The 27,963-nt window shown below is 36.9% G+C and overlaps 1 protein-coding gene across 3 annotated transcripts in view; it reads right to left on the bottom strand.

Moving 5' to 3' along the window:
* IPCEF1 (interaction protein for cytohesin exchange factors 1) overlaps positions 1–27,963 on the bottom strand; it is a 117,135-nt gene that overhangs the window by 47,464 nt on the left and 41,708 nt on the right. For all 3 annotated transcript variants that reach the window (XM_036886772.2, XM_036886773.2, XM_057489081.1), the window contains 3 exons: positions 7,566–7,639; positions 5,967–6,038; positions 115–173 (listed from right to left, as the gene is read on the bottom strand). In XM_036886772.2, coding sequence (XP_036742667.1) covers positions 115–173; positions 5,967–6,038; positions 7,566–7,639 — 205 coding nt within the window. The remainder of the gene's footprint in view (positions 1–114; positions 174–5,966; positions 6,039–7,565; positions 7,640–27,963) is intronic.

Here is a 27,963-nt window from a genome sequence, read left to right as displayed (position 1 = left end):
TTTAAATGCCAAAGTATGTTTCATTAGGACAAGACTATACATAGAACTTGACATTGTGTTTCATCCTACTCTAATGTTTTTGCCAAATTTTCATATCTTTAAAATAGAACACACCTTCATCCTTTGTAGTGGATTCTTGATGGATTACAGCTAATCCAAGCTTGTTTAACCACCTAAAATTCAAAAAGAAAGTAAATGTTTGACCAAAGAGATTGGTTCCCTACCTATTCACCTCCTCCCTAGACCCTGGAGGAAGGTCTTGTGCCAGACTTTCTAAAGAAATGAGGTTATAATTCTATAGTCAGTCTAAACAGTTCTAGAAACAGCATAAATTTGTGGAATCGAAACCTAAGATCTCTGGTTTCACAATACTTTCCTCACTCAGGGCCTTCTTTGTCAGATAATATATGAGCTGGGCCACTACCCAGCTGGCTAATGTGGGTAACTATAGTACATATGCCAAATATATGAACAACTCTGTCTTTTCTAATTGTGCATTTGAAATTTTCAGCAACCATCAAAACCTGTATCATTTAATTCAGTAATTTTACTATTAAAGCTCTCTATAATTTTTTTAATGTGACTTTATTTCACAAAAAAAAAACAAAGATGATACACTTTTAAACCAGGATTTTTATATCAATCAGTAAAAGATTTGGCTATAGCTCAATAGTTATTCTGTGTGTTAGATCAAATTTTAATTCCTTGAAGAATTCTATGTAAGGTAAAAATTGACCTATCTTCTATTAATGTACCATTTTTCAGCAATGAATTTCAACTAAACATCAATAACAAAAATGGAACTGGACAAACTTTAAAGAACTCAAACTTGGCTTCTGACGTCAGGCCATTCAAGCTCCTTCTTGGGTTTAGTAGGAATATATTTTATTACACAAACTTTTAAAAGACACACAATACTTCTATTTCATGTGTTTCTAGCTCTATAACCTATTTATAGGAAAAATAATATTTTGGGATAGTGATAGTCTAAGTGATTTAGTTCCCACTTCTTTCTAGTTTGCTGTATTTTAAAAAATATATTCAGTAATGTGTATTCACCTTTTGGTTTTTGAGAAACAAGAGCATTCAATAGTGGCATATGTCAACAAATGCCAACAAAGTAACAGTAATAATGGGAGGCATTCATTGATGCACTTACACCTTTCATGTCTTCAGTCCTGTAATGCCACATGAACTGTTCAGCATGCTATACTCCCACCATAGACACTGCATAAATATTTACCTCACTCCCACCATAAATGTTGCACAATCCCCAAGTCTACAACTGTCAACAAACTAGGATTCCTTACTCAACCTTCAACTTACATGGTCTTGCTATATTTATTATTTTTTTAACAGGAAATAGATAATAAGTTTAATTTTCAAGAAAGAAATGAAATAAGAGCAAATCAAATATTCATAACACCCAAAAGAATAATAAACAAAACAAAGAAACAGGAAATCACAGAAAAAATACAAATGACTAATGAATGTATGGAAAAAAGATCGCAGCCTCAACGGCATTTTGGAAAATGCATATTCAAGCACAAGAAAATATTTTCACCACTAGATTGGCAAAAACTTAACTCCTCACTGATATCTAGAATTTAAAGAAGAAATAGTCTCATTGAGTTGAACTTGAAAATTGATACAGCCAAATGTAAGCAGGTATTTTGATGATACTACTTAAAATTTAAATATCTACCATCTTCACAATTATAAATCTCTATCCTACAAAAAAAAACACACCTTCATGTACACAAATAAATGTGGAAGAATGCTAGTTCAACAAGGCTTTCAATGGCAAAAAGAAAAAAAACAATGACACAATGTAACCGTCCACTAATAGGAAAATGGATGAGATACGGTACTGATTCCATCAGTACTATATTATTGTATGATGATACTAATAAAAAAGACTGATGTGGAGGGGTTCCTTGTAATGACCTGGAGAAATCCTAACATACTGTTTAGTGGAAAAAGCAAGTGCAAAGGAGTGTGTTTAGTATGATTCAATATACCTTTAAAACTATATATTTTTATACATGTATGAACTGCAAAGAAAAGCATCAGGAATGATATATGTCGTTTTGTTACAAGTAGCTAATCCAGGGGAGAGAAATTTAATTGGAAGATGAAGTTGGCATATGGGAAGGTCTTTGCTTTACCTACTTTTGACTGTAATATTGTATGATTTTTTTCTTACAAGCATACATTTTATGTATTATTTACTAAAAGAAGCATTTAAATTTAATTTTTAAAAATTGATCAGGCAAAGCACAATGAATTTAATGGTTTGCTTTTTAAGTACTACAATAAACTAATTCTTAGTGTATAACTGATTTCATAATTATATAAGCTGACTCTCCCCCCCAAAAAAGCATCTAAAAGTGAAATAGATAATTTTTAAACGTCACGACAAAAAGTATTTTTGAATTGAGAATGTCTAAAACAATAAAAAGCATTTCTAAGTTCCTCTCCAGGACATGAAAATACAAAAATATAGCAAAATGGAGGAGTATTGATAATAAAAAAAAATCCTCTCAGCCCTTATCCAAATTCATGTCCTTTTAAATGCCACCATTAGCTAGCAGCTATGACAAACTGGTGATTATTTAGAATCTTGTTTGACTGTTTTCTTTCTAGAACCCACTGGCCTACAGTAGCTCCTTTGCTAGGACTTTTTTTTTTAATCAAGGCAGTAGAAAAATTTCTATCTGTGGCTAAATAGATGGATGTACAAAAAGACATATTTACGTAAAAGAAAATGACAGACGTTTCCTGGGAGTTTGTTGTATATTAACTTGGTGTGGATGTGTGCTGGAGGAGCACAGGTGTTAAGAAATTGATGTACAAAACAAGAACAGTCTTCCCACAAACACTTTCTGGGAAAAGCAGCAACCACCAGGCTTTGTTTAGAAACCAACTCTTATTACCCTTAATTACTTACCCCCATTCTTGCAAATTAAGGGTCCCTGCAGAAAACACAGCATTTCTATTAAACTTATTTACCTTTCCCTTCATCGTCCCTGAGAGAACTGTCACCACCCAAAAATGCAGTTTCCCAAGAAGGCGAACTTCTCAAACAGAACCCATCTTTCCAAACACCAGTCTCTCCTTCCCTAGCATCTCTGTCTCTCACTAAGAAATACCTGTACATGATCTACTGGCTTAAACAGGCCGCATCAGTGAGAAAAGATGCTCATTAGGTGCTACTGCAGAACAAATCTCTAAATACCATCTGCATAATCTCACGGGAAAAGGGAGAAGCTAACTTAGAGGTCCAAAAGAGATTCTGCATTGTTGGCCATGAGAAAAATCATCCTCAGAATAATAAAACTTAGTAACGATATTATAAATATCAGACTCAGGCCAGTCCAAATGGGCCATTTGCCTGTGAGTGGTCAGATGGACAATTTTCAACCATAAAGGTCACTGAGAGATTCAAAACCATGGGGTCTGGACACCTTACATTCAAATTTCAATTTACTTCTTGTTTGGAAGCTGGAAAGATAAACAAATGTTACAGTAATTTCAAGTGAAATTAACAGATCTTCACAGAATTCTATAAATAGGTAGTGAGATCTTGGCTTTGTTAACTATGAAAGGCTTTGATTTAACACCACTGGGACTGAGTGTATATATCATGTGTACAGCTAATACTTATGTAATTCTCCTTGGTGTTAGATCTCTGCAAAGAGAGAATATTGAAACTGAAGATAAATGGAATGGAAATGTAAATGAAAAAGGGAGAAGTGAGTGGGCAGGAAGCTAAATAACTCTGAAGTGTTATTTGGAAAGCAAATCTGTCTGAAATATAACAGATTCTTATAACTTTGTAAGGGTCTCACACTTTTGCTGGTTTAAAAATGTCCTTTATCTCTGTGGGTAGAGAAATCTACTCAGTAACAAAACACGTTGCAATAAATTATTTCTCTGGTAAACTTGGTCTCACTCTCCTCTTACCCACAAGAACAGAACTACTTCTAAAGAACCAGCCATGGGATGGGTAGGAAGGATGTAGACAGGAAGGAAACTGGAGATACAAGACACTATTTAAGAGAAGCCAGGTACAGCAGGTGGCTATTAGGGTAGAGGCTGGGAGTTGGGCAGCACAGTTTCACCACCATAAAAGCCAGAAAGGACTGCTGAAGACCATTTGATGGCTGAGCTCCGAACTGACCCTCTTTATCACAGGGCTCTGGGGACTTCTGGGCAAGACATTAAGCCTTCCACACACCACTTACACACCTAGGGCTGGCCAATAAAAAGGATTTAGAGTTACCAATGCAAATCAAAAGAGAAATAAAGAGCTTAGACTGTACAATTTTTAACAATCTCCTTTTGTGAATCTCTTATTTTTCTCAGACACTTGAGAAACCCATGGGAGGATAGCTAAAATCAGAAAAAGGATAGAAACAACTTCACTGGTTGCCCAAGTAAATTAAAGACTTGTTTGGAAGACTCAACTGTCAATTTCTTGCCTTGTTATTCTAACACAGGGGTTCCCAGCTTTCTGTGGTGAAGAGCCATCCACCCTCATTTGAAGGGCTGGTGGGGGTATCACCACAGGGTGGTGATTCCAGCTGCCAACAGGATATCCAGAAGGGTCGTGTGTGTGTGTGTGTGTGTGTGTGTGTGTGTGTGTGTGCAGTCTGATTCACACATGCTTGGTAAAAAGCAGCTTCCTCTTTAAGTTTCTAGGACAAGAGGGCAAAGAGAAATTATATAGAGTCATACAGATAAATAAGTGATTATGTATAAAGAAAAAACAGATTAAACCATAAACTCTATGAGTGGAGGAATTATATCTGTATTTATTCCACAGATGTATTTTTAATTTGCTACATGAAGGTAATAAGAGACACTGAGAATTCTGAGAATGAGGCTTAAATTAAAAAGAATGCTCTTTAATATCTCAAACAGCTCAACCTCCTTCAAATAATGGCCATTGTGATCAAACCCTTAAACCAGTAGGGAGACAAATACCATATGATTTCACTTATATATGGAATCCAAAAACAAAGCAAAATGAACAAAACAGCAGTAGACTCAAAGACACTCAGAAATGACTGGTGGTTACCATGGGAAGGGGTTGGGGTGGGTGGATGAAATAAGTGAAGGGGATAAAGAGGCACAAAATCTCAATCATAATATAAATTAGTCACAAGGATGAAAGTACAGCATGTCAGAACATAGCCAATAGCTCTGTAACATCTTCCTATGTCTGTCTATGTTGACAAACAATAACTATGCTAGTTGGGGTGACAGTTTAATAATGTATATAATTGTTGAATCAGTATGTTGTATACTTGAAACTAATATAATATTGTATATCAACTATACTTCAATTAAAAAATTTTTTTTCAATCTAAACCAGTAGGAGATGGTGTGGGGCAGGTAGCTCTCCATGCATATATTCTACTTATTTTAAACAGAGCAAACAGGAACTGCAGTTCGGAATATACAATTTTATGTCAGGTGTACTTTGAGTGAAAACATTCTACCAAATGTTCAGGGTAAAACATGGCAGGTGATAAACACATGAATCATCATGTTATTCACACAGCACATATGAAATGCCATAGAGATATTTTTCATGTAGAATTCTCAAAGCTATGAGATCAATTATAGACTACTTTCAAGCCTCTCTCCCTGTCACACTGATTCGCATTTTGACATTCTCTTACAGTGACTTCTTTCTGTCTATTCCTTTCTCAATTTGATGGTCCTTTCAGAAGAATCTTACTACTTCTTCCTAAAATAGCCATTTGATATGTGTTCCCCAAAATGCTTCCAAATACTAGAGACAAAAGCAAGAAACCTTATAAGCAAGAAGCTACAGAGGTCTTTAAAGCAGCAGAAATGAATAAAATAATTGAAATGAACATATGCTTAACAATCAAACACCTGACCAAAACAATCTATTCCCATGAAGACTGGATTTAGCAATTTTCTCTACTTACACATTCATTTCCTGCATATTCTCAGCTGCAAAATAAAAGGCCTTGATCTGTGGATGACTGATCTTAAAAGCACTTCAGGGGGGGAAAACAGAAATACATAAGAAATTAGATTAGTGTAGTTGCCAATGATTTTGAGAATAAATCAGTCAAATATAAGTATGGTAAGTTCATCTGCTTTCCTTGTAAACATAGAAAAAATTACTTAGTTACTTTAAATATCTATTGTCTAATTTCTATTTCATGTAGAGAACAGACGGTTAATTTATCATGTCAAGACACCCAGAACAGGACTGAGTCCTAGCTGATCAATAGTTTCTATTTTAAATATATGGCATATTCTTTTATTTTTATTTGCTAACTGCTTTACTCTAAAGAGAATAAATTAAAATTTAGAGTGATATAGGGGTTACTTCCAAATACGCAGATCAATACCCTCAAGCAAAATTTCCATTCCAATTCAAATATATACAAAAATTTGATTTACAGGAAAATAATCAAATATAAAACTTCCAAACTGTGACAGTACATCAAAAACCTTCTCTAACCCACCCTTGATTTGTACAGGAAAAATATGCAGTCGATTTTTAGTTTAAAGTAAAAGTATGAAACATGGAAGATAATGAACAATAAAGGGTTTCCCCTTTACCATTTAGACCAGAAGTCCTGCAGTATGGCCAGGGTTGTTTTTTTGTAAATAACCAGTTTGGTCAAAACCGCAAGCATCAACACAAGCTTTTCTATCATTGAACATGAGCAGTGACACTGAGAGTGGCAAAGACTTAAAGCCCACCCCACCCTGTTCATTTCCTTAGGAAAAACATGTGAATTGCTGCTGCTAGTAACATAGGTCAAGAGGGAAATGCGGAAAGGCCCTTTTTGATAAACAAGAAAGATGTCAAAGGTAGGAGAAAAAATATGAAAAGGGTAAAGAGGACACATAGGCACAATGAAGCCAGATGCTATCCTGGGAAGAGCACCTGACTGGGCACGGGACAAATGGGGCAGAGCGCCCCCAGCTTTCCTGCAGGTTCCAGGCAAGTCCGGACTCCCCGGGCTGTTCCCTTTGCAGTAAAATGACGATCATGGGCTGGTAACTCTTTTGGTTCCTGTTGGTTCTCAAATCTTTTGGATTTAAATTATACCAGTGTGCAATCCCCAAGTCTAAGACGTCTCAGAGATTTCCATCTCAAGGGTCCTACATGATAATGCCTACTGATAAAAACCAAGGAAAAGAAACGGGTCTTGTCAGATCTGCAGCGCTGGTGAGCCCTATGTAACTAGTCATCCTCCTCCCGAGGATGAAATCTTGACATCTGATCTCCCTGCCAATCCCGGATGGAGCTGGTTTTTCATTCTGTCACACACATGCTGGGCGAAGGCTCCATGGGGTTTTAAAATCCATGTGTTTCACAAAATGAAATTCCAGAGCACAAGAGGTTAAAAGCTTCTGTTGGTATTTAGAGCATAACCCATAAAGCTCAAGATCCTAAGACATTTGAATGTCACCTTCGTGAACTTCCAAACTGCCACATAATTCAAGAAACATTATAAAGGGATATTATCCTGTCTGAGTTTGGTGGAAAATGACAGACAACTTACTGCTTCTTCTTGCATTCAGATGCTCTCTCCACAGTGAAATCAGGCAGATTGACAAACCCATCAGCTTTCTCTGCCTGAAACAAATATATACCACAAATATGAATAAATGCATCAATCCTAGCAGTTAGTTTATTGAGATCATACACACTGAACAGAGACAGTATAAATGAAATGAAAGAGAATTAAAAATACTTCCTTGAATCAGCATTGGATTTATCCAGATACACACATTATAAGAGAAATTAATATTCTCCTGGTAAGTCATTCAGAATCTTTCCATTAGAAGTGACATGACAGCTCAGGGATGGCCAGCATAAGGCACTCATGTGACCTGCCCGGCCCCTTTCCTGTCTTCCTGGGAAACACCAGAGCTGATCCATCAGAGCTCTGCTTCTTGCTGAGTGACTAGGCATCCTCAGCACCACCCGCATCCTACTGCTCCAGTAAGCCCCAAGCACACGAGATGGAACCTAGTTCATGTTTTAATACCTGGTGGCCCGAGGCCTGACTTTGGGGTTAGCAAATCAAGGTTCTTATGGTTCACCCCTTAGTGGTTCTTATAAGATTTCAATGCACCAGGTAAATAAAACACTTAACAGACATTGTTTCCTCTCCTAAGTCTTCTCCTTTCAACAAAGGAAAGACTACAGAAGAAAATGGCACTGTTTGAGGACACAGCATGAATGCCACGATTAAAACACCAAAAATCCTATAGGAAATGTAATCACTGTCCCACTTCTCTAATTGCTTGCTAATATTTACTTTATAGATAAACTTTAACTGAACCACAAGGTGGCTAGATTGCTTTGTGACAGACAAAATGTGTCTTCTTCCCTCTACACTAGTGTCCTGAGTGGAGAAATATACCCACAAGATTAAACAGAATGAATAAAAAAATAAATCAGAGGTTTTGGGGAAATGAGAAAAATTGATTTTGAAAATCTTAATTCTGAAAGTCAGCAAGCTATTGAATTAGCACTATGTACACTCTTAGTTCACTTCATCATTCAGTCTCTTTCCTTTATCACCAACTGGAGTGCATCTCCACTCTTTTCTTTAGAAAAATTAAACTGCAAAACATTTAACCCTATGCCGGTCCCACCTTGACTCCTGTACATGAGTCAATTTATCTACAATCTTGATGTGAAATACTTTCTTCTTATAAGACTCAAAATTAAATTCCAAAGGGCACTTCTTCTTTAAAAAATTATTTATATATTTTTCCATTCAACTTATCTATTTCTTGATGGGCTCTTTAATGACTCAAGAGCAGTTTCACCGATCTTATCTCAAAGAGAATGTAAAGTACTTAAGGAACATAGACTGTGCAGGCCAACTTTTTCTATAATGCACAAAGTGTCCTGTAAATTCTTGATTAGCATTTTAATGCTAACAAAGGTATAGGTTTGAAAAACTATGTTAGGTTCCAGTAGTTCCACAACTAGATATATATCCAAAAGAAGTAAAAACAGGTTTTTAAATGAAGAGATGTACACACATGTTTACAGAGTATATTCACAATAGCTAAAAGGTGGAAACAGTCCAAATGCCTATCAATAGGGGAACAGATTTTTAAAAGTATGATATATTGATACAATGGAATACATCCATGGATGAACCTTGAGAACATTATATAAAGTGAAAGAAGCCAGACAAAACTCCAAACAGTGGATGATTCCATTTATATGAAATATCCAAAATAGATACATCCATAGAAACAGAACACAGATTAATGATTGTCAGGGGCTTGGGGATAGTGGGGAACAAGGAGCTCCTGCTTAATGGGTGTATGTTTTTCTTCTTGTGTGGTGGCAATGCTCCAGAACTAGGCAGAGGTGGCGTTGCAAGCATTGTGAGTGTATTTAATGTCACTGAACTCCTTACTTTAAAATGGATAATCTTATGTGAATTTCACCTCAATTTAAAAAAAAAACCTATGTTAGGCTAAGGAATTTTTATGTGAGTTTCTGTAATTGTTTTAGAAAGACAATAATAATGTATATTCAGCATTTGTTTCTACTTCATTCACTTCTATGCTCACTGTTCCAAAGATACTGCCATTACCGTGAGCCCCAGTCACGTCCACCTGGCCCTTCTGAACCCTCCCTTAATTGACTCCTGGCCCCTGGTACTACAGCCCACTCCCTTCCTCTGGAACCGCCTCACATCTTGCCTTTCTGATGACACGTTCCTGCTCCTCTACCTGCTTGCTTTGATGAGGTCTCCTTAGGCCTGTTTCTTGAATGCTAATCTTCCCCAGATTCCTGACCACAGACCTACTCTCTTCTCAGTCCAGCACTCTCTGTAGGGGATCATACACACTCTCACAGCTGCATGTATCACCAGTGCACACACAAACCCAAACTTTATAGTCCAAACTCGGAATCGGTCCTAGAGCTCCTGCCCCAGAGATCCACCTACCTCGTGTACCTGTTCACATGGTTAGTAAACAGCCTGTCCATTATGGATTGAATTTTTGTGTCCCCCACCCCAAATTCATATGGTGAAGTCCTAAACCCAATGTGATGGTATTTGGAGGTAAGGCCTTTGGAAAGTGCTAGATTTAGATAAAGACACTGGGGGGGAAGCCCATGATGGAGTTAGTGCCCTTAGAAGAAAAGGAAGACACCAGAGCTCCTACCCCACTCCTTTGTGTAAAGACACAGCCAGAAAGCAGCCATCTGCTAACCAGAGGAAGGCCCTCACCAGACATGGAATGTGCCAGCATCTTGATCTTGGATTTCTCAACCTCTACAACTGTAAGGAATAAATATTTGCTGTTTAAGGTATTTTGTTAGAACAGCACAAACTGAAGAAACTCCCCAAGACTGAAAAATCCAAAGCCAAACTCATCATCTTACTCCATAAAATGCCTGCTCCTCTGCCCCCCACCATGTTCTCTACTTCAGTGAATGCTGCTGCTTTCTCTCCAGTTGTCAAGAAAGGAAATGTGGGAGACATCTTTGACTCTCCAATCTCCTTCTCAGCAGTCATGTGGTGCCACCAGCTGGCATCATCACTGCTTCTGTCACCCCTCTTCAATCCACCTGCTACTCCCACTCCTTCAGATCACTGTTAACTTTTCCCTGAATTATGCAGAGGTCTCCTAAACTCTTCTCCCTCTCGCTAATTCTGTCCTCCAATTTAGTGTCCAAATCCCAGTTTACTCCATGAACATTCTTTATATCACTTCTTTAAAATCCTGCATGGTTCCCAATTGCCCTTGAATAAAGTCTAAGTGCCTTAGAAGAGTGCAAAGGGCCCTACATGATCAACCCCTGCTTAATCACTTAATTGCACCTCCTCCAATGTCCATGCCCCTCACTCAACCAAATATAAGCAGAAAGTTAAAACCAAGAGAAAATATGACTTCCATTAAGCTGAGTTAGAACTGACACCCAGTTTATAGCATTATAGTCTCTACCCAATTTATTTTCACTGCAAAAAGCCCATCTTAAGTGCTAACAATATAAAAGTCACTCAACAAAAACCAAAATATAAATATGTTTATGAGATAAGCTGTAAATCTTCATTTGGGTGGATTTCTTTTCTGTATAGCTGAAATTGCTGAAATTGTTCCAACTAAGAGCCCAAATAAATGTGATTAGAAGACACTTTAATCTTTCCCCAGTAAATCTTTCCTTTGTGAGCAAATGCATTTTTTCATTGTACTGAAGACACTCAAGCCATATTCAAAATCACAGAAAACTGTCAAAAATTGCCTTGGCTTATTCGACTTGCAAACATGTCTCAGAAGTGACAATCACATTGGGAAAATCCTAAGGGAAGGACAGTTTTCTCTTCCTCCTCCTCCTTTTTCTCCTCCTACCCCCCAGATCCCTCGTTCCTTGTTACATTAACTAAGGTAACTTTGTCAAATGGTATCCTTCCTCTTCACAAATCCTTAACTTTCTGGAAAGCCACTTCAAAGTTCTGCTTCAGTATCTGCAAGTTCCCTTCTGTATCCTAATGTAATGAAATCTTCTCTTGCCAGAAATATCACACCATCCTCCGGCCATTATGCAAACTTGTCGTACCAAGTCCAGTCTGAAAATCTGAAGCAAGACAATGCTTTTTTCATTTTGTGGTGTGATGTTTCCTAACCTAAAAGGTGTTCCTCCCCACAGGCTGACCCACCCACTTTTCCCAGCAACTCTGATTTTATTCATCTCCATGAAACCTCTTCTATTGTGACACTATTAGGCAGCATTAAATACACATTTTTATCAAAACTGTTAGTGTTATGCAATCATTTATTCAACAAACATTTATTCAGGACCTCCTTTGTGTCAGGTACAGTGTTCAGATATTTGGCATATATTAGTGGACAAACGAGACAGATATCTCTACATTCAAGGAGAAAGAGACAATAGCTCAACATATAAACACATAAATTACAATAAAGCATCATAGGCAATAATAGCTATGAAAAAAAGTAAGTTGATCAGGGTAAATGGTTCTGACTGTGAGCAGGGCAGGTTGCCCTCTGCTCCTAGGCTTCTCATGCCCTTCCTACCATACACACTCCTCTAGATGCAGCTCCAGGAATCAACCTAGGGATGACCTTCTCCACAACGGTTCCTTCCACTGCTACTGCAAGTCAGGAAGAGGTGTCCTCCTCTTTGTGCCCCAGCACCAGGGGTGGGCTGCGCCTATACACCTCTCTTACTATATTTAGTTATCTGGTTACTTCTCTGTTTTTCCAATAGCTTGTGAGCACCTTGAAGGAAATCATTTTGTCGCTTATAGTTGTATCTATTGGGACAATAAAGGCGCTTAATACACGTGAAATAAAGAAATGAGTTTTGTGAATGAATGAATGGCAGGGACATTGTCTTTTTCCTCTGACAATAAAAAAAAAGTGCTAAAAGACATGCTAAAGCAGTTTGTCAGTTTTTAAAAAATATAAACATATAATTGCTACACAACCTGAGATATCTACCCAAGAGAAATGAAAACATATGCCCACACAAAGATTTGCAAAAATTTATGTAGCATTATTCATAATAGCTAAAACTAGAAATGATCTATGTATCCATCAACTGGTAAATAGATACTATGGTGTATTCATACCATGAAATACCGTTTAGTGAACTATTGACATATGCTAACACAGGGATGAAGCTTGAAAACATTACGCTAACTGAAAGCTAGATCAAGAAACCACAGATTATTATACAAGTCCTTTTTAGGAAATACAGAGAAAGGGCAAATTGACAGAGATGGAAAGTAGAAGACTGTTTGGAACTGGAAGCAGAATGGAGATTCATTGTAAATGCATGTGAAGGATTATATTGATATGAAATGATTTAAAATTGATTATGATGGCTTCATCACTCAGTAAATTAATACCAAAAATTATTGAATCATAAATTTGAAGAGGATGAATTTCAATAAGGCTGCTTTAAAACCAGAGATGCAGGAAGTTTGAGAAATAAAAAACAATGAATGAGATTCCTTCTGTTTGGCTATCAGGAAAACATAGAGGAAGACAAAATATGAGGACTGATGATAATTCCATCAATGGCTCAATAGAATTTGTTCAAAGTTTTAACACAAAATTGGTTTGATATTTCTTGTCTACAGTTTAAGCTTAACTGTGGCTGCAATTTTGGACTACAGGATTTAAAGAGGAAAATATTTTATATAGAATTTGCCACACTCAAATATATTTTTAAAAATTAATTAAAGTAGGGCATCAAATTTTAATATTTAAATGCAAAAATAAGTGTTCATTGTCTGGCTTTTTCATACTACACATTCATTACAAAATAGACAAAATTACTTTTTAAGTATCTGCATATGTCAGAATGGTAGGAGGGCAGACCTAGAAAAATAGAGTGATATATATATTCCAGAGGTTAAGTAGGTCAAAGAAGACCAAACTAGACACAAATGAAGCATAATATAGGAAATTATTATGCATTCATGGTTAAGAATAAAAAGTATAATTATCTCTCTATTTTCAGTGGAACTGTATTTCCTCAGTTCTAAGAAACCTAATTTTTTTACACTTCAATAATTCTGCAATCAAGAGGCACCTGAGAATCTGTATGATTTTCATTGTATTTCCCCAAAAAAGCTATTATTAAATAAATTATAGGCTTTCAAATGAACAGAATCTTTAATTTGAGGAAAAAAAAGTTTAAAAAACAAAATATAGGTTTATTTGTAATATGCTTTTGTGTTTATATATGAATATGGATTTAACATTCCTGGAATTACTTTAAGTAACTTTAAGTGAGTTTACCCACGGAATATCAGAATCAGGAGAAGCTGAAAAACTCCATTTCTCCAAATAAATCTGCGGTTTGCTCAGTTCTGCCCTGAAACCCCCAGTGTGCTGGGCACAGGCAAAGTCTAAGCTCTAAGCAGGGTGCCCATTCTCAGGTCACCTTGGAAAAATTGTTTCTAAATTCTAATGGTACACACAAACTTGTGATCCCTAGGGAAATCTGAATTATCTTCTCAAAAAGACAAACTAAAAGTAACCTAATAAGGAAGAAAAGAAAAGATAAATGGTTAAAGTTGTAGTTCTACAGAGAACCAGTCATTCTCATGCACTGCTGGGGATAATGCAAAATGGAACCCAATGGAAGCAAACTGGGCAGCAACTAAAAAAACACATTTACCCTTTGACATAGAAATCCCTCTTCCAGGAACTGTCCTAAATCTAAGTATGTATAATGACATGGGCATTGCAATATTATTTGCAGTAACAAAAGATGGTAAAGAATTCAAGTGTCTATTATCAGGGACTGTTGTATAACCCGTGCCACCCAAATACAAAGAATAACTATCAAAAATGACATATACACGAGCAACCTTTAGCACACAGTAAGAGAAAAAGGAAGGTACAGCCCAATAGATATAGTATGCTAATTTTGTGTAAGGAAAGATGAGATATGTCTCAATATGCATAACTGCCTGCATATCTGTACAAAGAAACAATAGAAAAATAAAAACAAACGTAAAAGAAGGGAGGAAAGAGGGTGGAGTAACCAGGATGAAAGCAAGACTTACCTGGTTGTAACTTGTTATAAAGTTTTGACTTTGGAATTAGCTAAGTTATTCATAATAAACAACAACAACATAATAAACATAAACATAATAAATTATTCATAATAAACATGAAGCCATTCCTAACATTAAAAACAAATAGAACAAATGAACCTAACTGAAAATAAAAATGGTGTCGTAATCCCCACACAAATACTAATGACCCCAAGAAGTCTTAAAGCACAGAATTTTGACTATTCAGAGTTATGGAATATAGTCTAAGGACTTTTAGATATTGTTATTATTATTTTTAGATAGTTTTAGTAGTTTTTCCCCACTCTTTCCAACAAAAAATTGCAAGGAATCCAAAAATTCCCTCCTTCTGTCCATGTGATAGAGTCCACAATACTGCTTTGTTCTAATAAGCAACTCATCTACTTCTTCATTTCAGCAAAAAAATATAAAGATTAGACACCAGGCGAAGTACATTCTGCAAGTACTACCTGGGCTTGCAGGCGGAGAGTTGAGCTTATTCACAGTGCTGTGACAAACACTGCAAGGGAAGCCAGAAGAAGACTTTCTGTTTTGTTTTTCTTTTTCTACTAGGTATCAGAAGCAGACCTGGCAGTGAGAATGCCTGAAATCTTTTAAGAAATATAACCATTTTGAAATAACCTAGCAAAAGGTAACATTTGCTGAGAGCTAAGCATAGGCCATCGAGGTACTACTGTCTCAGCCTTAAGAGGAAAACTAATCATATCTGAGTGCCAGAACTTACAAAACAGACTGGTTTTTGACCCAGATCCCAAACTAGATTGGCATTATAAAATGGGACATTAGGAGGTATTACTACAGTGACAGATTCAGACAAGAATCCAGACATTAGTTAAATAAGTCTAAACAGGAGACAAGAATCTTCAGTCTCCACCAGGCCACCAGGAGCTAAAATAGGAAAAGGGACACAGCAGTCCATGGATGGCACAGAACAAAGAAGCCTGAGTTTGGAATCAGAATATCTTGATGCGAGCCACGTCCTATGTGATCTTAAGCCAGGCACTTAGCCCCCTAGGTCAGCATCCCACAGTGAAACAGCAGGCAAAAACCAGTGTCTCCAGGCTAACTAGAAATACCGTGGATGTACATAATACTGCAAAACTGTTAAAGCTAAAAACAATTTAAGATTGTATTGTCACTAATTCCTAGGGATTGGTATAAGAACCATGAAAAGAATGACAAGAAAGCAAAAGAGAAAGGATGACCCCAAAAGAAAAAGGTGAAAGAAAAGAAGTGTTTTATCCTGTCCATTGTCAGCTGAGCCCTCAGAATAGCTGCTTCTGTTGTCTCAGCCCTCCTTCATTTCTTCTCATCCAATTCATTGTTGTAAAAAAAATATTTTTAAAAATTTGGAGAACACTGCTAGTAAGCTTGCTATATGTCCATACATTATCAAGGGTATGTTTTAATCAAATAGTGTTCCATTTGGGATTATCTATCATTCTGGTATTGGTACAATGAGATTTTAATTCAAGAATTTCTTCTTACAAATACACAGATATAGATATTCTACAGAAAACCTGGTATACGTTTTTAACCTGTAAACAGAAAGCCCCATTTCCTGCAGATTCAAATGTTCCTGGTATTAATTATAAAAATGGACTGAAGGTGTTGATGGAGATAATCCTGATGGTTCTGAGGATGCTGAGGTTCCAGCAAGAAGGAAAGAATACGGCTGTGCAGGGAGCAGACCCCTTGCAGCATGAGCTGCTGGTGACCCAGTGACATCCCCTCATCCTTCTCACCCAGGGCACCCTGGCCAGGCTTCCCACCAATAGCACTGCATCTCTTTGTGGGAGGACTTTTCTAGCATCAGATTCCACTTTCTACTTGTACAGAGGTGCTCAAGAATCAAGGCTCCCAGGATGAGCCCTCAAGTCATGACTGGTGGGACTTGGTGTATAAATATCCCAGCTCCCCTGCCCTTTGAAAGGAAAACTCTGAGGTGCATGTCTTCCACAGGCTTTCAGAGTTCCTCAGCAGAAGTAAGCTTCAGTTACCTATGGTCATAGTTTGTGTGCTAAGGAGAGATTTATTAGCTAACTTTCCACCTGTTCTCACTTCCCTATTCCCTTTCTAAGTATTTCCAGTACCACTTCGCAAATAACCTCCTTGCACCCAAATCCTCTTCTCAGGGTCCGCTTCTGGGAAACCTAAACGAAGATGCCATTCTTCACACAGAAAGTGTTCCTACTCATGGTTCCCACTCATGAATGGCCCAACTGCTCAGGATCATAATTTCTCTTTGTTATTTCCTCCTAAATTTTACTCAAGCATATGACTAACTCCAGTCACACAGGCAGATCTTGTTTTATTGGGCTTTGCTTTATTGCATTTCACAGGTATTGTAATTTTTTTTTTTTTTTTTTTTTGCAAATTGAAGGTTCAAGACCTCCCTGGAGGAAGTCTCTGCAGATATGGTAGAAATAGCAAAAAAGGACTAGAATTAGAAAAAGAGCCTGAAGATGTGACTGAACTGCTACAACCCCATGATAAAACTTGAATGTTTGAGGAGCTGCTTCTTACAGATGAGCAAAGAGAGTGGTTTCTGGAGATGGAATCTACTCCTGGTGAACCTGCCGTGAACACTGGTGAAATGACAACCAAGAATTTAGAATATTACATACATTTAGTTGACAAAGCAGCAGCAGGGTTGGAGAGGATTGCCTCCAGTTTTGAAAAAAGTTCTACTCTGGGTAATATGCTATTAAACAGCATCACATGCTGCAGAGAAATTATTCACAAAAAGAAGAGTCAATCAGTGTGGCAAACTTCATGGTTGTCGTATTTTAAGAATTTGCCACAGCCATCCCAACCTTCAGCAACCACCACCCTGATCAGTCAGTGACCATCAACATGGAGGCAAGACCCACCACCAGCAAAAAGATTATGACTAGCTGAAAATTCAGATAATGGTCAGCATTGTTTAGTAATAAACTACTTTTTAATAAGGTATGTACATTGTTTTTTAGAAGAATCCTATTGCACACATAATAGACAACAGTATAGTGTAAACATTACTATATGTACCAGGAAACCAAAAAATTAATTTCACTCACTTCATTGAATTATTTGCTTTTTTGCAGTGGTCTGGAATTAAACCTGCAATATCTCCAAGGTATGCATGTATCTAAGTGGTGACCAAGAAGTGACTAGCATCCTAATATTGAGCTCTCCTAGCTTTACGTACATTCTTCCATTCTCTCCCTGTGGAATATTTTTAATGAAATTAAGTAACCAGCAAACTTCCTGGTAGTCTCACATACAAAGATAGTACCTTCTGAAATACCATTTTCAAAACAAGATGGAAACCTCAAAATGTGAAAGAATATTGTATTATTGTTCTTTGAAATATAAAATCCTTAGCACCCAAGGCCGTTCATGATCTGATCCCAATTTCATCTCCCTCCTGTTCTTTCAGAAACCTTAAAACCCTAGAGATAATTCTTACTTACATAGGGTAGGTCTCTTCAGCAGTATGGTAAAAAATAAAATAAAATAAAGGGGGGGGGGGGGGGAAGCACAAACTAGGAAGGAAAAGTTTTAAATGAATAGAAAGAAATGTGATTAATCTGACTATTGAAGAATAAATTACATATCTTACTATCCAATACATTTCATCTACCATCCCTGGTTAGAGCAGGAGTGGGGAAGAATAAGTAAATAGCGTTTAAGAAAATGAAAAATCTGGTGTATTCACTCTGGTGCAGTATTAGAAATTAAAGAGAAATTTTAAAGAAGATTAGTTCTTTTTAAATCAGTCGGTATAACACCTTATCTTACCTTCACACAATGCATATTAAATCCTCCAATACTTCAGGAACTTCATATCTTTTCAAACTGTTTTCATGAGTTTCATGAGGGCCATTAAAATGCTACTCAACCACCACAAAAGAGCCTAATTTAAAAATGAGAACAGACATTTCTGCAAAGAAGATATACAAATGGCCAAAACGCACATGAAAAGATGCCCCATATCCATAATTATTAGGCAAAGGCAAATCAAATCCACAATGAGATACTGCTTCACACCCATTAGAATAGCTATAGTAAACAAAACAAAACAAAATGGAAAATAACCTGTGATGGTGAGGATGTGGAAAAATTAAAACCCTTGTGTACTGTTGGTGAGAATATAAAATGGGGCAGCCACTTTAGAAAACCGTATGGCAGTTCACCAAAAAATTAAGAAGATAATTATCATATGACCCAACAATTCCACTTCTGAGTACATCACCAAAAAAAGCTGAAAGCAGAGTCTCAACAAGATATTTGTATAGTCATGTTTATAGCAGCATTCATTATTCACAACAGCTAAAAGTTGGACACAGCCTAAGTGTCCATCGACAGATGTGAATGGACAAATATATGTGGCAGACACATACAGTGGAATATTATTCAGCCTTACAAAGAAAGGAGATTCTGACACAGCTACAACATGGATGAACCTTGAGGACATTATACACGTGAAATAAGCTGGTCACAAAAGGATGAATATGATTCCACTTGTATTAGGTGTCTAGAATACTAAAATTCTAAACCACAGATAGAATGGTCATAGGAAAGGAGGAATAGAGTTAAAATCATTGTTTAATGACTACAGAGTTTCAGTGCTGTAAGATGGGACGTGTTCTGGTAATCATTGCATGATAATGTGAATGTACTCAGTGCCTCTGAACTGCCTCCTTAGAAATGGCTAACATGTTCCTGTTGTGTGTATTCCACAATTTTTTAAGAGTTAAAAAATAAATTAAAAAATTGTTTTTAAAGATACTTGTCTGAAAACCATTACTTCTCAGTAAAGGATGGACATCACTTGCCACAGTAAGTTTCACAAGATTCAAAGTATGAAAATAGTGGTTAATGCACTCTTAATAAAGACCATCTCTTTCACGGGTAAGAACCATATCTTCATGTTTGTGTTTCACAGATAAGGACGAAGACCCAGAGAGGTTGGGCGGTTTGTCCTAGGTGTTAAGTGACTACAGCATCAGGGTTGAACTTAACTCCTGATTCTCAACCCAGAGATACCTAGACTATAGCACATCATTTCCTTGTGTCTTTGTTGAAGACATTGTTTCAAATATGTTCTGCTAAATTCTGACTCCTTTAAAAAACACTGAATATTTTTTTAAGCATCCACTGCATAGCTGCTCCTTGAAATGTTCTTGAAACACACTCTATGGGAGACTAAACACAGCAGCATGATGACAGATGAGTTTATCAGTTAGCTTGTTTGTAGAAGCAGTTGGGCCCTTGGCCCTTAAAAGAGCTTGCTCCAGAGGGAAGATAAATCTTCAAATTGACTTCTCAGGAAAAGCCTCAAATCTAACCAACAGTTCGGCTCATCCCAAGGGCCACTTCTCATTCTATTGCTTGGGAAAGTGTACACAGTCCTCATCACTAAATCAAGTTATTACCTAAACTCTTCCTCCAGGTTAGGCACTCTGTGCTACAGAATCCCCCAGGGCTTGTAGTTCACTCCCCTGTTTTATGGCTTAAAATCATCCTTTACACAAGGTCAGCAGGTATATTTTTAGAATCTCCAGCACAGGATAAGCCATGGTTGCCAACAGAAACCATTTCTGGTGTCTGAAAATCCTTAGTACAATTCTTCTGCATCTTAAAAATCACACCATTATATAAACACGTTTCATCAAATGCACATGTAAAATTGCCTTTCCTTGTATATATTCCTTTGATTTTTTTTTTTGCTTTTTTGAGATGCATTTGATCATCTCAAAGTCAGTCTGAATTATATACAGATAGTGTTCTTGGTCAAAGTGTGCTTGTAAGAAAATGGATGCTTAGAGAGTTACATCACTGACCTAGGAGTATACAACTTTGTAAAAAAACGCACAAGACTAGAATTCAGGTGATGTTTCTTCCTTATACAATGCTGGCAAAATCTACTTTTCTACCTACCTACTGAAAAGAATGATTGTTATATACATACACATACATGTTATATACATACATGTGTGTGTATATATATATACACACACACATATCAGTGTTTATACACATATTTATACACATATATTAATATTTATACAAACATATATTTATACATACACGTAAGTTAAATTTGTATCACTTCATTTTTAAGTTGGCATTTGTGTGGTTGTGTATTCTATAGCCGGTTAGCTATTTATTATTATAAATAAAGACATTTATGATTTTAAATTCTATGGACTGATAAATAAACTATAGTATATCTAGTTGCAATACAGTTATTAGAAATTATATGGACATATATGTACTGACATGGATATATGTTGATAAAATATTGCTTAGTGAGAAACTCAAGTTATAATATTTTGCACAATATCACTTTATTTTTGAAAAACAGAAAAAAATGTTTGGAAACATATACACCAAAATATTTATAGTGATCACATCAAGGTGGTAGGACCGTGATTCATTTAATTAAAAAAGATCTTAATTCATTTATTTCTTTCCTCCAAGTGGTAAAGACACCTCAAGACAAATGCTGGGCATAGAAGCCACAGGGCATAAATATGCAAAGAAGTAAAAAGCTAACCTTTTCAAACAATATTTCTTCTCTCTCACTTGCCAACTTTACATTTCCCTGTATGGCCCCGGAAGATGACTGGTTAGCCAGAGACGGGTAAGATTCCTCAAGGGAGGAACAACCTAAGACAGGCACAGTTGCAGGGGGGCCATCAGGTGAGAAATTGGGGATCAACAGAGGTGAGGCTTAGAACCTCACCCCCGTGTTTTGAGAGAAATCTTCTGCATCCGTGGATGTTTTGTTGCCCTTGTATAGCTTGGATTAATACTTAGTCTACAGGCACACACCTGATCATCTACATTTGCCCTCTTACAGCACCAAACTACGTTTTCCACCTTTATCTTGCATCTACCTACCACTTCAGCATTTTATTTAAAATAATAATAATAATAATAATAATAATAATAATAATAATAATAATAATAATAATAATAATAAGGGAGAAATGTGGGATCCACATATAAATCAAGTATAAAAGTCAAACGAATATTCATATTTGACCTGATTGTTTATAGTTCATAATGCAGGAGCAAAACCGAAAGTTTCTGTGATGACTGCCCTTGTACTGTTCACCATGTAAGAACTTACTCACTATGCAAGAACTTGTTCACCATGTAAGAACTTGTTTGTTATGCTTCAGAAGATTGGAGACTGTTGAGAATTAGGCTTGGGGTTGATTAATGATTGTGCATTGAGTCCCCTATACAGAATTTTATTGTTGTTAACAACCATTTGATCAATAAATATGAGAGATGCCCTCTCAAAAAAAAAAAAAAAAGATCTTAATTCATTTCTTTCTTTCTGTCTGCCTCCCTCTGTTTGCCTTTTTATTTTGCTTAATAATATTTTCTAGTTTTTTATAAATGAATACATATTATTGCATAATATTTTAAAACATTCAAATAATTAAATCTCAGTTTCCAAGAAGCAAGAGGATGGATTCTACCAGAAAAGATAAAGAGAAGTGGTAGGAGCCCTCTGCACAGCCCACCAGAGGAGAAGGAGGGTGCTTCATGCCCTGGCTGAGCGGACCGTCCTCTGATATAGCCCAACATACATCATTAACTCTGGAATCTGCTTCCAAATCAGTAGTGCCCAAGCATGTCACTGCCTCATGAGAACAAGATGAAAGGAACGAGGGATTTTATATGGTCTTGGTGTTCCACAGTTGATTTTGAAAAGTTTGGAAAAAGGAAAACAATACGGGCAGCAGAAGCAATTGTTCCTACATTATGTGAATTTAGCACCAAGAAGTTATTAATAACAGCCTGCCTTGACCACAGACTGACCTGATCATAAACCTATGGTGGGAAACCATTATTTTAGAAATACATTCTGGGACTTACCAAGGAAAATAAATGCTAGGACACGGTGATTGCATCATAGACAATAAATCATAAAACTGTACATTCATTTTAAAGATATTTTCCACATACCTGAAGTTATAATGAGGGAAGTAATAGAATTCAAAAAGTCCTCAATAATTCCTATGTTCAAATTTTCAAGTGGTACCTAAACTCTTATTTTTACTCCTTTCTCCTATCAGTTGTTGCCTTAAGATAAACTGCTCACGTACAACTACTGAAACATCATATTTTGCACTGTGTAGGTCACTCAATAACTGCACCTTCTCATCCTCCTTTCCAGTACAATTTCTAGGAACCTATGTTGCAAAGATTTCATCAACTTCACACAACTGATTTGAATTATCTTCTCTGAAGAAACATTTTAAAATATTGGAATTTTGTTTGTGATACCCAAGTTTTTTCACTAAAACAATGCAGTTGGAGTTCAAATAAATGAAAAGACCATAATTCATAAAGCATGTCATTTTGGTAGAACTCTGGAAACATCAGATGCTCAGTAATGCTTTAGTTGATCTATATAACCAAATGATTATTAAGTGATATAATAAATAATTCACTCAAAAACTACTGGCACCTACTCTGATTCTCGTTCTAAGCTTAGGGACACAATTTAAACCAGAGAGGTAAAGAATAGGCCTTCAGATGATTTCATTACAACAGGTAAAAAAAAAAAAAAGACTCTAATAAGCCCTGACTGACATATTCTTAAATTCCTCAGAATTTTTTTTTCCCATTAATCTTTGGTGAGCTCACTGAAACATTTTTTTCCCAAAATCTATGCTAATGGGTGATTACTGATGAAAGGCACAGAAGATTTAAATGTCTCTTTCCAAGGTTAGGAATTCATTCTTAGTTTTCTTATGCTAAAAGAAAGGTACTCTATAACTGAAATTTTTAGAATAGTGTCTCATTAAATGAGAAATTCTGGCTTTCCGGGATCATTTAGGACAAAGGTAAATTCTGCATAATCTAAAAACCTGTTAGAGCTTTGCTCTAGTGAATCTCACAAAGGTGACTCCAGGAAATATCTCTGCTTAATCTAAGATCCTCTGAAATTCACATGAAGTATACAAGCAACTAAGACATAAGACACAGACATGGTTATTTGAGTCCACAGACACATGAAACCACAAAGACAGTAAAGGAGAAACAGTCACATCTGGGCAGGCAGATTGAAAAGAACTGTAAAGTCTGCATGTTTGGTATTCAACCAGGCATTAACCTACAAACCTCATCAGTTTACCAAAAATTTTTATGAAATAAGGAGTTAGTTGATTCCCCTTTTCTATACAAGGTGCAGGGACCCCTCGGCTCCCTTGACTTTTTAATGCAACCAGCACAAATAGCATTAGTAACAGTAAACTATGAAATAATGCAAGTTTCTAGTAATTTTATGCAAAGAAGTTACAAAACTAAAATAAACCAAAAAAAGAAATGACAATGAATCTAAATGAAATTCCACATTTCTAGCCACAAATTCTTCCTCCCTCAATTTTCATATCATTTTCTCAGTCTCTCAGGTTCCAAAACTTGGAATCATTCTTATTTTAGCCTCAAATGTTATGTGTCCTATATCCAAGCACTCACATACCTTGCCTTTCTGATTATGTAGTGTGTCACCAATTTTTACTGTTGCCACTCCCATCCAGAAGTTCATGTCTCAATGCCTGCATTTTGTCCCCATCCCCTAACTGACCTACGGGAAGTTCTTTTATGTTCTGATACACCCCATTCATAACTGTTAGGTTAATATTTTATTGTTATGCAAATATATGTGAATTTAATTAGATCATCTTCAGGTACAAGAATATGCAGGCATTTTACTGACCCTGGCTCACCTCTAAATGGAGACATCATGCAGCCTAGAGAGAAGAGAAGACCTACCAAACCTTTGGATTGGTAGGTCTTGTTTTTAATCCCAGCTCTGCCATTTACTCCTGCAACATTGAGCAAATTACTTAAATTCCCTTAGTAAACTCCCTTGAGAAAAAGGAAGAAAAAAATCTATTTTGCTAGGTTATTATGAGAACTCAATATAATGCCAACAGAGGAGGCTGGTACGGCTCATTTGTGTTTGCATTCCTTTGTTCACTTCGGTTCCAGGATTGAAATGCCCATCTCCCTCCCATCTATCCCTGAGAAAAACCCCCTACCGAAGGCTGATCTTAGGAGAATCATATCCCTAAGCCTTTCTGTATTCACTGCAACCCAAAGGAGTTACATTTTTTTATTGGTGAAAACAATGATTACCTAGTAAAGAAGGCTGGCCTTTTTGACCAGGGAAATCATGCAACTTTGGAAAGTGATAAAAAAGGAAAAACACACCTTCCTAGGTAGAAAGGAAAGAGAATCTTCCCAGGATAAAAGTCACTGTGGCACAAATCCCTCACATTTGGCCCAAAATATTTCCCTTACCCCTGGAATTTACAGAATTCACCTGTACTGCTCAATCTAAGAGCCACTTTTTTTTTCACCAATTTTTCTTTAATTATGTCATTTACTTAGGTCTTTTCTCCTCCACCAGTCTGTGAGCTAGCTCGTAACAGAAGCTCTTGGGTTTTTTAATCCTATGATCGCATTTACAAGGATTAGCCCAAATGTTTTTAAGTCCTCAGTAAATACTTGTGAATGGCTATGTACATGGGTAAGTAGGTGGGTAGATGGATGGATGATAAATTTCTCATGTTGGACTCAATGAAAAAGAGATTTTTTAAAATCTGTAAATGTAACTAATATTAGACTGTGCTTTGTAACTAAAGCCTGAATTGTTTAGGTAATTCCTCCAAGTTGTATGCCCACATAAAGTATATGTTCCCTTGATGTATTTTGATAGTCCACATATGCTCCTAGACAATGTAAGAAAATACACCAGGAAAACGAGTAAATGTTCTCTGAATAGAAACATTTCAGAACCTCACTAATTTTAAGTGGGTTATATAATATACATTTACTTTATGATGTCTAAGCATAAATAAAATCCACCATCTATTTCCCAAGGAATTAAGCAAAGTTTTAATTAAGAATTCTTCAAAAACAAAGGAAGAAGTTCCAGAAAAAGGAGGAAATCTAAAACATTAAAAACATAAGATAGTTTTTTCTAGGAATTTACTCTAAGAATGCAGCAGCCCAGTTTGAAAAAGACAGATGCGCCCCTATGTTTATCGCAGCACTATTTACAATAGCCAAGAACTGGAAGCAACCTAAGTGTCCATCAGTGGATGAATGGATAAAGAAGATGTGGTACATATACACAATGGAATATTATTCAGCCATAAGAAGAAATCAAATCCTACCATTTGCAACAACATGGATGGAGCTGGAGGTTATTATGCTCAGTGAAATAAGCCAGGCAGAGAAAGACAAGTACCAAATGATTTCACTCATATGTGAAGTATAACAATGAAGCAAAACTGAAGGAACAAAACAGCAGCAGAATCACAGAACCCAAGAATGGACTAACAGTTACCAAAGGGAAAGGGACTGGGGAGGATGGTTGGAAAGGGAAGGATGGTGGGGTGGGGTGGGGGAGAAAGGGGGCCTTATGAATGGCATCTATAATGTGGGGGGGGGCAGCACGGGGAGGGCTGTGCAACACAGAGAAGGCAAGTAGTGATTCTACAGCATCTTACTAGGCTGATGGACAGTGACTGTAATGGGGATTGTAGGGGGGACTTAGTGAAGGGGGGAGTCTAGTAAACATAATGTTCCTCATGTAATTGTAGATTAATGATATCAAAATTTAAAAATTAAAAAAATCAAAGCCAAAGGGGGGAAAAGAATGTAAGATAGTTTTAACAAATAAATTGTAACATCTTAAGGTCTTATCTTGTCCCTACTTCATTGTAACATGCCTGAAGGAAAACAATACCTTGGAACTTTGCTTCTCAGTCACCAGAGAGATGCTAAACCTAACCCTGAGACCCCAGCTGTGCTGGTATCCAGGAGAAGTCCCCCAGGGGCGGGAATTTCCCCAGGAAACCTTCCATCTCCTTTCAACATCCTGCCCCAGCTTGGTGATCTTGATCAATAGATCCATTTTTCATCCAGAGGCCATGCTTAGAAAGAATCTAATAAAATACATTCCTAATAAGATGTTAGAAATATGGGAGCAGCTGTGTGAGACCTTTTTGGGACCATGGAGCCCTTTAAGCAAATCTCAAATTGCACCTTTTCCTGTATCTACTTTTAAAAATAGAAGTGGAAATCTCTTTACTGGAGAATTATTTTCCATCAAAAGCAATCCTTATTCACCATCCCATTTTTCAAAACTTCTGTGGGTTATATAAATGCTGATGATTCCTAAATCTCATATGAGATCAACTAATATTAACTGAGTGGCTATAAGTGTCAGACACTGTGCAAGGGGCTAATAACAGACCTGTGGTCCTACCCTACAGAGATTATTATCAACTATGGGAAACTGCAAGTCTAACAAACATGTACAGAAGAGAAAGAGGAGAAAAATAATAAGGAAGATACAGGCTGCTATGGAGGCAGACAGAGGCAGCCTAATTGAGGTCAGAGAATAAGGTGAGACCACCTAGAAGAAGTGCTAAACTAAAATTTGACTCATGAAGAGGACTAAGGTCCATGTGATTGGGTGGGAGAAAGGCTTTAGGCATGGAGACAAAGAGTTTTCTGAGCAGAGAAACAGCATATGCAAAATCTTAAAAAGAAAGCCAGCATATATGAAGTTAACAAGGAATTTGAAAAAGTCCTGCTGCTGAAGTTTGGGTGGAGGTGGGAAGGTGGGGAGGTAAGAGAAATCCAAGTCAGGAGACTCTCTCCAGCCAGGAAATGAATTTGTACATTATCCTAGGGGCAAAGAAAACAATTTTGTAGATTTCAAATACAGGATTTTAAATAGCCTGGCTTTTTATGGCTGTTCAGCTTGAATATGGTTTTGTAAGACTTGGCAAAGTATGCTGTATCACATTCTGAGCACATAATGTAGGGTGTGAAGTATGGCAGATGAGTTTCTGGACTTGACGTTTCTCAAGGAATTCTGGATAGTGCTGTTTGAAACAGCAAAGTGTCATGAAAGAAGCTAAGCCATGCGTCGATTACTGGGTAACAGCAATGTAACAAATGCAGTTGAGGGAGGTGAGGGTGATGTGGTCCTCTCAAGTAATGTCAGGGAGCAATAGAGGCAAGCAAGGGGACCCCATGAGATCACAGGTACTTTCACATGAGAAACACCCTACATTTCATTTCTAGAGTTGCTCTCTCAGAAGCCTATTGAAGGCAGAAAGGAGGACAATCTAATCTTGGAATTTATCCTGGTCCCCAAATGGGGTCAGGCTGGCATGTGACAACAATCTTGGGCTGAGAAGTCAAAGGGTCACTAGGTGATCTGTTTTCCCCTACTTACCACTCATGCCACTTGGGGCAGAGGACACACTCTCAGAGCCTTCACAACTTTCAAAACATAGTGATAATTCCC

The sequence above is a fragment of the Manis pentadactyla genome, chromosome 12 (assembly GCF_030020395.1).
Source record: "Manis pentadactyla isolate mManPen7 chromosome 12, mManPen7.hap1, whole genome shotgun sequence".
Classification (NCBI taxonomy): domain Eukaryota; kingdom Metazoa; phylum Chordata; class Mammalia; order Pholidota; family Manidae; genus Manis; species Manis pentadactyla.
The sequence above is the reverse complement of the archived record's forward strand: the minus strand, read 5'-3'. Positions and strand labels throughout refer to the sequence as shown.